Raw genomic sequence first — 12936 nt, forward strand, 5'->3', positions numbered from 1 at the left:
TAGTTGTTCTGTGTTGTGATATCTGATTGTTCTATGTTATGGTCTCTAGTTGTTCTGTGTTATAGCATCTGATTGTTCTATGTTATGGTCTCTAGTTGTCCTGTGTTATGATATCTGATTGTTCTATGTTATGGTCTCTAGTTGTTCTGTGTTATGATATCTGATTGTTCTATGTTATGGTCTCTAGTTGTTCTGTGTTATGATATCTGATTGTTCTATGTTATGGTCTCTAGTTGTTCTGTGTTATGATATCTGATTGTTCTATGTTATGGCCTCTAGTTGTTCTGTGTTATGATATCTGATTGTTCTATGTTATGGTCTCTAGTTGTTCTGTGTTATGATATCTGATTGTTCTATGTTATGGTCTCTAGTTGTTCTGTGTTATGATATCTGATTGTTCTATGTTATGGTCTCTAGTTGTTCTGTGTTATGATATCTGATTGTTCTATGTTATGGTCTCTAGTTGTTCTGTGTTATGATATCTGATTGTTCTATGTTATGGTCTCTAGTTGTTCTGTGTTGTGATATCTGATTGTTCTATGTTATGGTCTCTAGTTGTTCTGTATTATGATATCTGATTGTTCTATATTATGGTCTCTAGTTGTTCTGTGTTATGATATCTGATTGTTCTATGTTATGGCCTCTAGTTGTTCTGTGTTATGATATCTGATTGTTCTATGTTATGGTCTCTAGTTGTTCTGTGTTATGATATCTGATTGTTCTATGTTATGGTCTCTAGTTGTTCTGTGTTATGATATCTGATTGTTCTATGTTATGGCCTCTAGTTGTTCTGTGTTGTGATATCTGATTGTTCTGCGTTATGGCCTCTGTGTAATAATATCTGATTGTTCTATGTTATTGCCTCTAGTTGTTCTATGTTATGATATGATTGTTCTATGTTATGGCCTCTAGTTGTTCTGTGTTATGGCATCTGATTGTTCTGTGTTATGGCCTCTGTGTTATAGCTTCTAAGTGTTTTATCCATCTATCTTAAGAACTGTTCATTGTGTTCTTCTTCAAGCTGCCTTTAAAACTTAAAAGTTGTAATCAAGTCACTCCTTACTCTTCTCTCTCCCTTTCCCTGTAGCTCAGTACTCTTGCTTGTGTTACCATCTTTGTTGCCCTCCTCTGAACCTTCTCTCTTAGTCATTTGGGCAATGGAAGTAAGGTAACCAAATTTGCTGAGAATATTGAATATTTCCTTATTCACGTACCAGAATGTGACTCTAATATTTGCCAAAAGACAGAGTCGTCTGAGGTTTTTTGAACTCGTGATAGGTTAGGGACTATGTCGACTCTCACAATATGAGTCTCACACACATACTGACGCTTTCCTGCAACATGAGTCTCATACTGACGCCTTCCTGCAACATGAGTCTCATACTGACGCTTTCCTGCAACATGAGTCTCATACTGACGCCTTCCTGCAACATGAGTCTCATACTGACGCCTTCCTGCAACATGAGTCTCATACTGACGCCTTCTTGCAATATGAGTCTCATACTGACGCCTTCCTACAATATGAGTCTCATACTGACGCCTTCCTATAATATGAGTCTTATACTGACGCCTTCTTTTGCTCGATCTATCCTCATCACTTTATACTTACTCGTGACTTTAACCCCATTTCGGAAAGGCTCTTCTGACACGTTTCCGTTTTCCCCTTCCACTGAAATAATCTATTATCCATCGAAGGAGTCTCCTGTTATCCCTTCCTGAAGGTTTAGCATCTTGTTCAGCCTCCTGTGTGGTACAGACAGCATCAAATGCTTTCTGGCACTTCAGGTACTTTACAGTCCATTCAGCCCTTTCCTTTGCCCGCAAAGGAGCTTACTCTCTCTTGGAAAAATGAAGAGGTTCGTTACCTATGGCTTTTTACTGACCCCCCCCCCCCCACTAGTTCCTCACTCAGGTAGTCTCTCTTCTGCAACAGGTCATCCATATGTTTTCTGGTGATCTTGTTCGTTACTTTCCACACCACACTCGTCAGGGGAACTGGCCTGCTGCAGTCCAGCGACTTCTCTCGGCCTCGTAAACACCCCGCTTGGCATACGCACACACCCCTCCTCCCGCAACAGTTTCAGTCACAGGTGAAGCAGCCTGTCGACTGTATCTGCACATATCTTTAGCAATTGCGCATGAATGTCATCAGGACCGTGAGCTTAATATCGGTCAAGACGCTATATTTTTCTATCAGTATCCACCTCTCCCCCTCCCCCGTAGATATGATTTAGCTTTATTTCAACCAACGGCAAAAAATCTTAATGAATCTATAGAAAAGTCGTAGATTGCATCCAATCTTAAGAGTCCATGTTATTATCTATCGAGACTTTTTTTTTATTTCTCGTGTATCATCCTGCCATAGTCGGTTCTTGCTCTGTTGTATTACACCTTACAAACACTGGCTGGCTGGCTGGCTGGCCGGCTGGCTCGGTTGCTTCACCACAACACATCACAAAGCTTCCTCGATTCTCGACATCTTCCACTCGACCATTCCTCCCTCCTTCTTGACCGTCCCTCTGTATCTGAGGCTAAAGATACCCCTGTTCCTACTCATTTATTGTAAGTTTCACAGAACCTTTCACCACATTGCTGTGGGTCCTGAGTTCTATTTGTCTGTTTATGTTACCCGTAGATATTGTAGAGTTCTGCGGGGTTTCTACGATAATATCTCCTCTTTGGGTCTCTGTTCTTGTGTGTGTGTGTGTGTGTGTGTGTGTGTGTGTGTAGTTGACCTGCTTGATGTTTAACTAAATATCAAGGTATTGTGACTTTAAGTATCAAGATATTGAGGCGATTTTAGATACTGTTATCTTATCTGTTGATCAGCCGGACGTGCTACCTTCCACCGGCCGATGACTGCTCAGCCAGCGTGCGCCTCACCCTGGCGTCAGGCCTGGGAGAGGAAGCGTCCAGCCTAGTCGCGACCTCTGTCTGGCCAGCGTCGCTTATATAACTTTCCTTCACCTGTCTCCGTTGATAGATGTAGCGTAATCTTCCCGCGAAGGTGGAGGATACAGGTAGCATAATGACCGGATTCTCTTTCCTTCTGGTATTAAATGCGCTGAATCACATGTTATTATGTTATGTGACACCTTGTGTGGCTGATGACTTCCTATTGTATTCAGGGACGTGGTGAGTGTGCATCGCAACCTTCACGTGTTTTCTTACGTCACCAAAATGCAGTATAGTGACAAAGAACATATCCGGGTCGGGAAGGGAGATGTATCCTCCCGGACCCTCCCCTTTCTCCTCTTCATAACCCCCCACCCCTGTGAAAAATCATGGATCCGCCTCCTATTGAACATCTTCCACCCTGAAAACACATTTGAGTTTTTGTTTCAGCTTCTCGCATATCTTTACATAATCCTGTACTAGCCTTACGTCCTGACGTAGCCTGACTAGCCGGTATTTAACAGACGATTGACTTTGTAAATTTAGGGAAATGTTTTCGATCGTCTCTTGCCTTGTCCACAGAATTTTTCATCAAAGTTTCTTTGTTCCTCCTTATCTTGTCCTGCTCCACTCATTCATTCGTGTGTTTCCCCAAATTGTTATATATTTGATGGAAGTTCGTTCAAGTTTTTCCACGATAGACATTAACAAATGATCTATTTATCTCTTATTTAATATAACAATGAAAGTAACATTTTTCAATTCATTTGTTTGTGTGAGGTCATAGGTTTGGTCGTGTGAGTGAAGATTACTTGAAATCTATTTATATCGGCATTAAACACATGCCCAGCCTAATGTCGAAGATGAACTGAAAATTTCCTGTTCAGGACGATTACACGAACCATAGAATTAGGCAGTCTCTTATTAAATACATATCTTGTGTCTTTTAATATATAAGAAAAAATAAGGACACCGAGTGTGAAACTGCTTGTTCCAGAGTGGCAGATGATGGCTAGACGGTTATTAGGCGATTATTAACTATATATAGGAAGGATATTACCCCAATGCCATGCGATTCCTGCAAAAAAAAATGTCATTTGTAAACTGGCATGTGCAGTCTGTCCCCCAACCGTTAGAGGCAGTGGTGCTGAGCCCACCAGGCATCAGTGCTCATGCGCGCGCTGCTTTGTCGTGAGGAACACAGTGATAAACAACGAAATAAGACAAAAATAGTGTTCCCGGAACACATTTACCAAGAGAATGGGTCACTGATCTTGAAGTAAATGCTTTAGTTCTCATATTAGTTGATGCTGAATTGGCATGATGAAGGTTTACTTTAATTTGATATTTTCCGATTCATGTAAACAACAGCAACGGTCAGGCGTGACAAAGAGCATAAGACATAGCCTACCTTGTTTGAGATGGCTATGAATTCCTTAGATTATTGCTGTTTTCGCTATCATCATTGACTTTTTCTTTTAATTTCTTACAGAACAAATTTCTTCTTCCAGCACAAGGTAATTTCAAAAGTTTTCCCCCCTACGTTTTCGTCCAGCGTTGATGGTTCATTATATGACCGACAGCCCACCTGCTTTCTACATTGTGTATCCTTTTCTAAAGTTTCATATTCTTCCATTCTTTTAATTTTTCACCTTACCTTGTAATATGTCTTTTAGGATAATTATTCTGATTTCTAACATACATTTGATACAGTAGGTGACGATATGAACAAACCAGTCGCGCTAGAGACTCGACGCATTTGAAATGGGATGAAAAATTTGCTTTGTACCCAACCAGATATTGAATATTATTCTCAAATTACGCCGCACATGCATGAACAAGAGATAAATACGAGGACGATGTGAAAATAGATTTTAAGAAATTTATGATAACTGATACCGAAGGAAAAATATTGTTTTAGTCGATATAAAAATCCATTTTCTATCATTCTTATAGTTTCGTCTTTTAACCACAAGAGGGCAGGAAACTCCGCTCAACGTAGTGTTAAATTATACCGAGTGTAGAGTCTGGGTACTTTTATGAGTCTCCTTTTCTTCTGTCAACATACCAGACTGGCACCAAGGACGGGCAGAAGCAGACGTGGCTAATTTAGATATTACACTGGTGACTATCGTAGTGAAGAAAAGGTAGATGCTACTTTTAAGGCCGGTTTATTAAGGAACAGTAAAGGTATGTATTATACTTTTTATGTGTGTGTAACTTATTGGGCGTTTTAGTGGAGTTTGAAGTTTTACCTTGTTTTTCAAACTTTACAACGTAACCAAAGTTGCTCTCATAGACATGGTCTGTTTGTCAAGCTGGTATTCGTAATGCAGTGGATATTTTACCGCAACGGGAGGTCAACGTTCTTTCGCCAACTAGTTCCTTTTTCATCAGCTTTAATCTTTCGTCATTTGTGGGTTACGGTAAGGGAGGCTAAAGGTGATACTAAGGAGTCTGACCTTGCCCTCTAGGGGCTAGGTAAGGTTCGATAGTTACGGGATCGAATGGTGACAGTTGAGGTCTTACCCAGTTTCTGTAATATTGCCGATTTTTTTTTTTTTTTTCTTTCGCCATACCCATGTTTCTATGGCTCGCTTTGCAGAGACTTTTCTGTAGCAAAAAGTTTGAACCTAGTAATTAAGAATGAAATAACTTATTATTTTGCAGTATAGTATGCGGGCCACCGGTGATAATTGTTGCATATGATAACCATTACGGTATAATCAATCTACATTTTGAATCATAAAATCTCTAATTACAACTTTAAGAAGGTAAACACCAGAGCATTTCAAGTGCTATGCCTTCAAGATGCAGCAATTGAGGGATAGTGTTAGGGATTGCCACCTTTAGCAAATGGAGTGAACTTTTGTGTTGAATTGTCACCGTAGTAACTGCCAACCATCCAACACAGCGGTCCACCGCAAACTCTCGATTATTTAGGTTTGTGTAGTTGTATGGCATAAAATCATAGTTCCAAGTACACAGCAAGAATGGGTTGTCTTAGTACATTATAAATAATTTAATTATGAAATGCATTTTTAGATTTTTGTTGACATTTGGTAATTGCTTAGTCCCTTTTTATCTCAAAATGGAAAGGATGAAAGCTGTAGTTATTTATGGGAGTTATTCCACATTGTTAGGTAGGTGAGGGACAGAGTTGCACCTTAGAGAAGTTCCCCATAGTAAGTTTTCTGTGCCAGCAAGTGAGGAAGGAAAAAAAAAGAAAATTTAAACTGCATAAACTGACCACTTGAGTACATATCCAAGGTAACAATGTTTACATAATCATTAAATTCCATATCATTTATAGTAAGAATTTATGAATGTAATTGCCGAGAACGCTCTCGTGCTTTTCGCCATGTCTTATTCATGAATACATGGCAAATATTACATTTCCGATTTGAAGGTAATACATCGGCATTTGTGATTGATGTATTTCATTTTATGTGGAGGTGTGAAGATGCTGGTGGTGTGGCTGACGGTGTGGGCGGCGGCAGCATCCGCCCTTTCCTACCAGGACCTGGACCCCTCCCAGGTGCTTCTGGATGATCTCTCGACAGAAGAGGTAAGTCATTTTCATGTCGTTGGGAAAATCTGAATAAAGCTTTTTGAAATCCTCAAAGTTTAGACGGCAGGTTTTCCGCCAATTGCACAGTATTAAGTAATCAATGACTATGAAAAAAAAAAAAACCGCAAACGTATACATTAGCATTACACCGTAGTTTGCCCGTCTAGGAGTACATGGTCAGTAAGAGGAACAACTGTGTAAAATCTGATAAACTTGTAAACTTAAGATTTAGTGGGTGGTTATGTGGGAGGTATCTGCTTGGGAGAAGAACAGAGAGGAGGAGACGAGCTGAAATAAGTCTTTGACTACTGTTTTTAGTAGTACATGTCATTCCTAATCAGTTAAGACAGGTCGATTCGTCTTGACATCAGTCATAACATCCATTCATATTTCCCGAATATGTAAAAGGTTTCACTAACGCATTCCTGTAGTCCACATGTAACCAAAAATTAAGTTATTTAAACATAATGCTTCATGTGGTTGAAACTAGGAAGCCTCATACCAAAAGCTGAAGTTTCTTAAAGAATTAAATATATTTCAACATTAAATATTTTGCTAGTCTTGTTAGTCAAGATACACTGTATAATGATGCACTTTGTGCTGAATTCCCATCACTACAGAATTTTTCATTTAATCATCAGTTATGTCTGTCGGAAAGTATAGTATGTTACATGCGCAGTAATGATTAGACTAACGAGAGGTGCACACCATCTGGTATTATTTTATTCTCTTCTTTGAGAAATTACCTAAATCTTTGACTTGTGAAGAAATATTCTTTTGTTTGTGCTTCAAACAGAAATGAAAGAGGATGAAACTGTTTATTCTAAATAATTATATCAGAGTTGCTAATTGATCATTCATGGTTATATTCACAGTTGGATACACTCTTGAGGTCACGACTGGAGGACCTCCAGAACGACATCGAACAGAAGTACGAGCTGCACCTACAGCAGTACGAGGCTAACATCATCAAGCTCCTCAGCCGATCACGACGAGATGTTAAGTTTCATGAAGCTCACAACCACGATGCGGCCGGCTACGAGTACTACCTGCCCTCCCCACCCACCCTGGAGCCTGGCTACTGGCATTCCTACACCTACAACACCATCGTTGAGAGAGAGAGTAAGGTGTAGGATAAGGAATGCTAGGTTTAGGTTTGTTTACCTACATTCGGAATTACCATTTTCTTTGGTAATTACGAAATTGATGTGTAACTAAAGTATGTACCCTTAGTATTTGTTTCTTGACCATCTTAAATAGGCTGAGGAATTAATTAGTCTTGCTTTTCGGAAACTGTACTCCTTGTGGTTAACTTTATAGAAATATAATGTATGCTGGCTTAGTTTTCGTTCACTGCCCTACAATATCACAAGATAATTGTTAATTTTACAGTTTACCTCCCAGAGGAGTTACGAAATTTTTGTTGTATGCAGTCGATAGATCTGTTTAAAAGCCCTGATGATATAGCTCGCAAAGGAATGTTAAGGGAGATATTTAATAATGATATTTAAAGAAAATCTTGCAAGAGCAAACATTCTCCAGCGAAAACCCCCGGTAGTCATGGCTTGGGAAGGTGCAGGCACACCTGAGTACCTGGGTCAGAGCCAACAGCTGGGGAAGGTATAGGAAAACTGGGGGGTTCCTTGGACAGAACCCCCGGCTAGCATCGCTCATCCCTTAGGTTAAGTTAGGCAAAGTGCATTACATTAGGTTCCATCGAAAGCTAGTGATTGCGAGAGAAATGGATAGAATCGCTCGAATATCATGAAATGCCATGGGGAAACTCGATTCGCTTGCCAAAAGAAATTGATGGAAACTAAAATTACCTGAATTATAAATGTATGATGTATTAGAAATTTACAGTACTGTAAGTATAGGTGTTTTTCAATTATGGAGTATAATCTTGATTATTGTAAGGCTTCTAGACACATAGGTACTGTGATTTCTAATAGAATAAAGTGTGAATGACTTTGTTCTTAACAGACGTGAGGCGATAGTGGCTCCATAGGAGTTACCAAATGTTAAGAATAGCTTTGACTTCAGCTACTGTTTTATGAAATGACTACAATACCATGATAGGTGTATTTTTCTGAACCTTGATAAATGAAATAACGGGTATTGCCATTGGGAAATTTTATTTTTTTGAAAAACTAAAGGACTAGACTCTACTAAAGCATCTTTCTCTTTTTACGGTTTTACAATGGAGTTAATTCTTTGTCTTAGATTTTTACATAGTGAAGAACCTCTCCAGTGACGTGAAAGAATCTTAAATACTCCTTACTATGCGACGGATTGACTGATGAATTACCAAGCTGATTCTCTAAGAAACGAAAATTAGTTGGTCTCAAAAGTTAAGTACGTCCAGTTATCTATAATGACTCTGCTGTGCACTAATCGAAGGTTGTTAACAGTGGTGCAGATCGAGGACATCCGAGTGGCCAGCAACTATGGCGCCGTGGACATAACGCATGTCTTCCCTCTTTTCCTGCGTGACCTGCCTGCTATCTGCCGGGTAAGTGATCTTGACTAGGTTACTGGACGGGTTGGGGAGAGCGAGTAACTCTTTCATACACAAGATATCGTCACCACCGTCACTATTGCCGAAGACATGAAAGCTACCCAGAAAAATCTTAGTAGCTAAACTTGTAGGAGAGCATTGGTAATTAGATGGTTTGAATGTAACATTTAAGTAAAAATGCAGACCTAATCTTCCTTCAGCACGACTGAAAGATTCTTGAGCACGACAGTAGAAGCCTTAAGTTTAACCTGAGCAATGAGTTTGGTCTGAGACCAGGCCATTGTATCCTAGGATTGTTACAAATGAAAATTGGGCTTGTTAAATGTTATCACTATCTCTGTCTTGCACCCAATAGTCCCTTTATGAAATATTAAGACTGAGATGTTGAGGTATTCGGATGTGATTCTGAACGTCTTTTCATGTCGTGCAGAGTGAGGCAGGCTGGGGTGTGGTGGTTGACAACGGGCAGATGGTGGCTGTGCAGGTGCACGGCCGATGGACAGCCTCTCCCTCCGGTTGCCCCTGTGATCTGGATGACTCCAAGGTAAGGCACGCCGAGCCGAAAGTTCAACTACATTTGGTCAGTGGTCTCCCACCACACAGACCATTCCAGCCACCAGGTTCATGGTAATTATATAAAGTCTTTTCTACCGTATTCAGACTGCTACTCCATTTGCATTAATCGTGGATGGAAACAAATGGAAGTTAACGCGGTTGCAGTCTGCTGATGACGCTGTCTATTGATTGAGATTTTGGATAGAAAGGTGGGCTGTCTTGATGTACTGTGTTGATGTGAGTAAAAGGAAGAATCTAGTCCTTGAAAGGAATGAAATCATTGTTTAAGAATTGGAAGTTTATGGATGTTTAGATATGTAGTGAAATTCAGAGCATATGCAGAAAAACTGGAGATGCATTAAAGGCTTTGGGAAGAGGAAAAAATGTCTATATGAGGCACTTGCCCCATTTGTGATGTATGAATGTGAAATTCGTATGTCAAGATAGTTAAAAGATTTAGTTGATAGGTAATTTGCGTATTATATAATGAGAGAATAAACAGAATTATGCAAGTTTAGAAGAATGTGGTGTGGGAGAAAAAAATAAGGGCGCGTAATTGCGTTTTCAGTCATGATAGCGGAGCCATGTAAAACGTATGGTAGGTTGGATGGTCAGGAGGATGTATGAGAAAAGACTGTGTCGGGAGTGGTAGGCAACGAAAGAGATCAATGGATGTAGTGAGAACCGTTCATAGCGAGGATTATACCAAACTTATAATACAGGAATGACTGAGGATGGAACCCCATACAAGCATTTTGTATATGGAGGTGATGTGAAAGTTGTTGGCGTCTCGTGACGCACCCAGTTAGTTGACACAATGGAAAAGTGATTAGTAGTGAGCATGGGTTGAGGATTTGAGTGAATTTTAGTGTCTCTGACCATTTAAAGAAACTAGGAATAGCCTGTAGATCGAAAGATGAGAGGCGAAAAAAATAATCGTAAAGATAACATTAAGGATGAAATAACATTATACTTTTTACCTCCGATCAGCTTGGGTCTTGATAGTTTTGTTAGGTTGGACGATAACTTTCCGATGGTATCCGAAAAATTACTTTTTGTTACAATGGCTTAACTTTTAGTCTATTTATTGTGGTTCCCTGATACGATGTTAATTCTTGGTCGTACAGGTGGAGTCATTCGCAGCACAACATCAGATGCTGAAAAAGACAGCTAGGCTATATGTTATATAAGCAGATAATTCCCCTTACAACTTGACCCCTGTGATCTTCCTTCATAAATTCATATGTCGCTTCATTCCTAGGTCATGGGTGAGTTTTTCCCTACACCTGAGATGCTTTGATCCAATATTTCTTTATTACGGTGCGGTACGCAGACTTGTGCCTGCTGCTCCCCGGGCGGCTGCCTATGTAAACAAGCCGACGGTCACGACGGAGACGCCTGCGTCGAGTGTGGCAAGGAGGCTTCCGACCATGCCTGTCAGGCCGCGAGTAAGGACAACATAGGAATATATTTCATCATGAATTTTCATACAGCTTTTTTTTTTGTCCAGTTCCAAACCTAACTGGAGGTTGAACACGATCCGAATACCTGTATATACATTTCCATTATGCACTAATGCTGTTATAGGGGATATATCTTGTTATAAAAGCTCCTGGGTACATAGGGGCTAAGATTAATCTCTCCATGCAGGGTGGCGTCCGCTGGAGCTAGACGCAGCAGTTGGGTTCCAGTACCATTTACATCTTGCGACCGAGGAGGAGGAGGAAGCCCTCCAGCAAGTGGTCATCACCGCTAAGAACTACGTTGTATCCTTCTTCAAGGCCGTAAGTTTACTCCTAGTGAGAAATCAACTTGCAAATGCTGTCAACATAAAAGGAAACTAAAAATTGGCTGATGATATGAAGCTGCACTACATTTTTCCCCTTTATATGAAAATCTATCTACATGCAAGTATTTTGTTTCCTATGATTCATACATACCGCCACTTTGTTTCCCTCGTTGTCCGTAATTTCGAAATTGCTCCGTAAGCACCAAAGACCTGTGATGTTAAGGCAGAAGATCAATATCTTCTCCGCACACATTCCTTTGCCTTGTTGCCTCCTGCATTTATCGTCTTAATGTGTCCTCTCCTCTTCCCAGAACGTTGATGGGCTACAGCCCCTGAGTAGCCAGTTCGTCGGTCATCGGGTGACTCACCTGGGGTACGGCGAAGCCCTGGTCGACTTCTATGGCATCCTTAAGAAGCGGAGGTTCCTGGTCACCTTCAATGCAGACGAAGACACGCACGAGTTACGGGAGGTCACAGTCAGCAAGACGGAGAGTACGCTGTCTGTCGGGTTAGTGGCCTTGCTGGTTGTGGGTGAAGGTTGGGTGGGCTTGCTACTTTGGGGAGGGTGTGGGGAAGATGGGCTGGGTTAGGGTGTTTGAGAAGGTGGGCAGGGTCAGGGTGTGGAGAAAATGGGCTGGCTCTGGGTGAGGATGTGGGTTAGGTGGGCTGGCTTTGGGTTAGGTAGACTGGCTCTGGGTAAGGTAGACTGGCTCTGGTTCAGGGTGTGGGTTAGGTGAGCTGCCTTAAGGCTGTGGGAAGGCAGAAGTGTGCTGGCAACTCTCTTGTTAGGAGGGTGGTATCTGTGATGGGTGAAGCAGGACTGTACTGACGGTGTTGTGGTGTTGCAGGCTAGCGGTACACTGGACGGCCTCTGGCAGCGAGATGAAGACGTGGGCAGCCGGCGGGCAGCTACTGGTCGGGGTGCTGCACAGAGAGGACCTCCTTTTGCACCATCTCCAGGTGACTGATGCCTCCTGTGATTCATGCCCTTCCGTCTCCCTCCCTCCCTCCATCGTCGGCTTCTTGACTTGGAGACCTCAAACAAATTCCCAGTAGTGATTCTGTGTGCCATGCAGTGTATTTCTAAACGACGACGAAGAAGAAAATCTAAAGAACTTAGATTGATCAGCTTGTTACACAAAGTCTGAATCTTGGATAATCTGTTTCGAGAAAGAATAATACACGTTATATAAGTGCTGAAAAATATTGTGAATATTTTCGTACCATTGATAAATTACTCTTCGTATGGCCCGATTCCGACATCGCGAACTGACTACACTTCCCTAACAAATTCCTCGTTTGACCCACGACAGGAGGACGCATGGCACGAGTTTCATGTGGACTACGCGCAGACGCTGACGTGTGAGGAACAGATCATCTCCTGGGACATTATGAGCTGGGGATTCGAACACTACCTGCTGCTGGTCACCCACTCCGTCGCCAGACTCTACATCCAGACTGGGCTTCGCTACGAGATCCTCCAGGGACTGCATCCTTCCCACGGCCTCTCTTTCTTCCACGCTTTCCTGCCTCTCCACGTAAGCAGAAATGTCTATATCGGAGAAATTGTCGTTTACGTGAATAGGGTCAAGTATTTCAGGATTGTAT

General features: G+C 41.3%; 1 protein-coding gene across 2 annotated transcripts in view; it reads left to right on the forward strand.

The window, feature by feature from the left end:
- Positions 1 to 4899: 4899 nt before the first annotated feature.
- The window catches only part of LOC139760872 (uncharacterized), a 29240-nt gene continuing 21203 nt past the window's right edge, over positions 4900 to 12936 (forward strand). The window contains exons 1-10 of one of the 2 annotated variants that reach the window (XM_071684609.1): positions 4900 to 5042; positions 6351 to 6463; positions 7342 to 7588; positions 8878 to 8978; positions 9415 to 9528; positions 10873 to 10987; positions 11190 to 11323; positions 11640 to 11836; positions 12177 to 12288; positions 12642 to 12866. In XM_071684609.1, the coding sequence (XP_071540710.1) occupies positions 6359 to 6463; positions 7342 to 7588; positions 8878 to 8978; positions 9415 to 9528; positions 10873 to 10987; positions 11190 to 11323; positions 11640 to 11836; positions 12177 to 12288; positions 12642 to 12866 (1350 nt within the window). In that variant the 5' untranslated portion in view covers positions 4900 to 5042; positions 6351 to 6358. Of the gene's footprint in view, positions 5086 to 6350; positions 6464 to 7341; positions 7589 to 8877; positions 8979 to 9414; positions 9529 to 10872; positions 10988 to 11189; positions 11324 to 11639; positions 11837 to 12176; positions 12289 to 12641; positions 12867 to 12936 lie in introns of both variants that reach the window. The other variant, XM_071684599.1, reaches the window with a different exon arrangement.

The sequence above is a fragment of the Panulirus ornatus genome, chromosome 3, assembly GCF_036320965.1.
Source record: "Panulirus ornatus isolate Po-2019 chromosome 3, ASM3632096v1, whole genome shotgun sequence".
Classification (NCBI taxonomy): domain Eukaryota; kingdom Metazoa; phylum Arthropoda; class Malacostraca; order Decapoda; family Palinuridae; genus Panulirus; species Panulirus ornatus.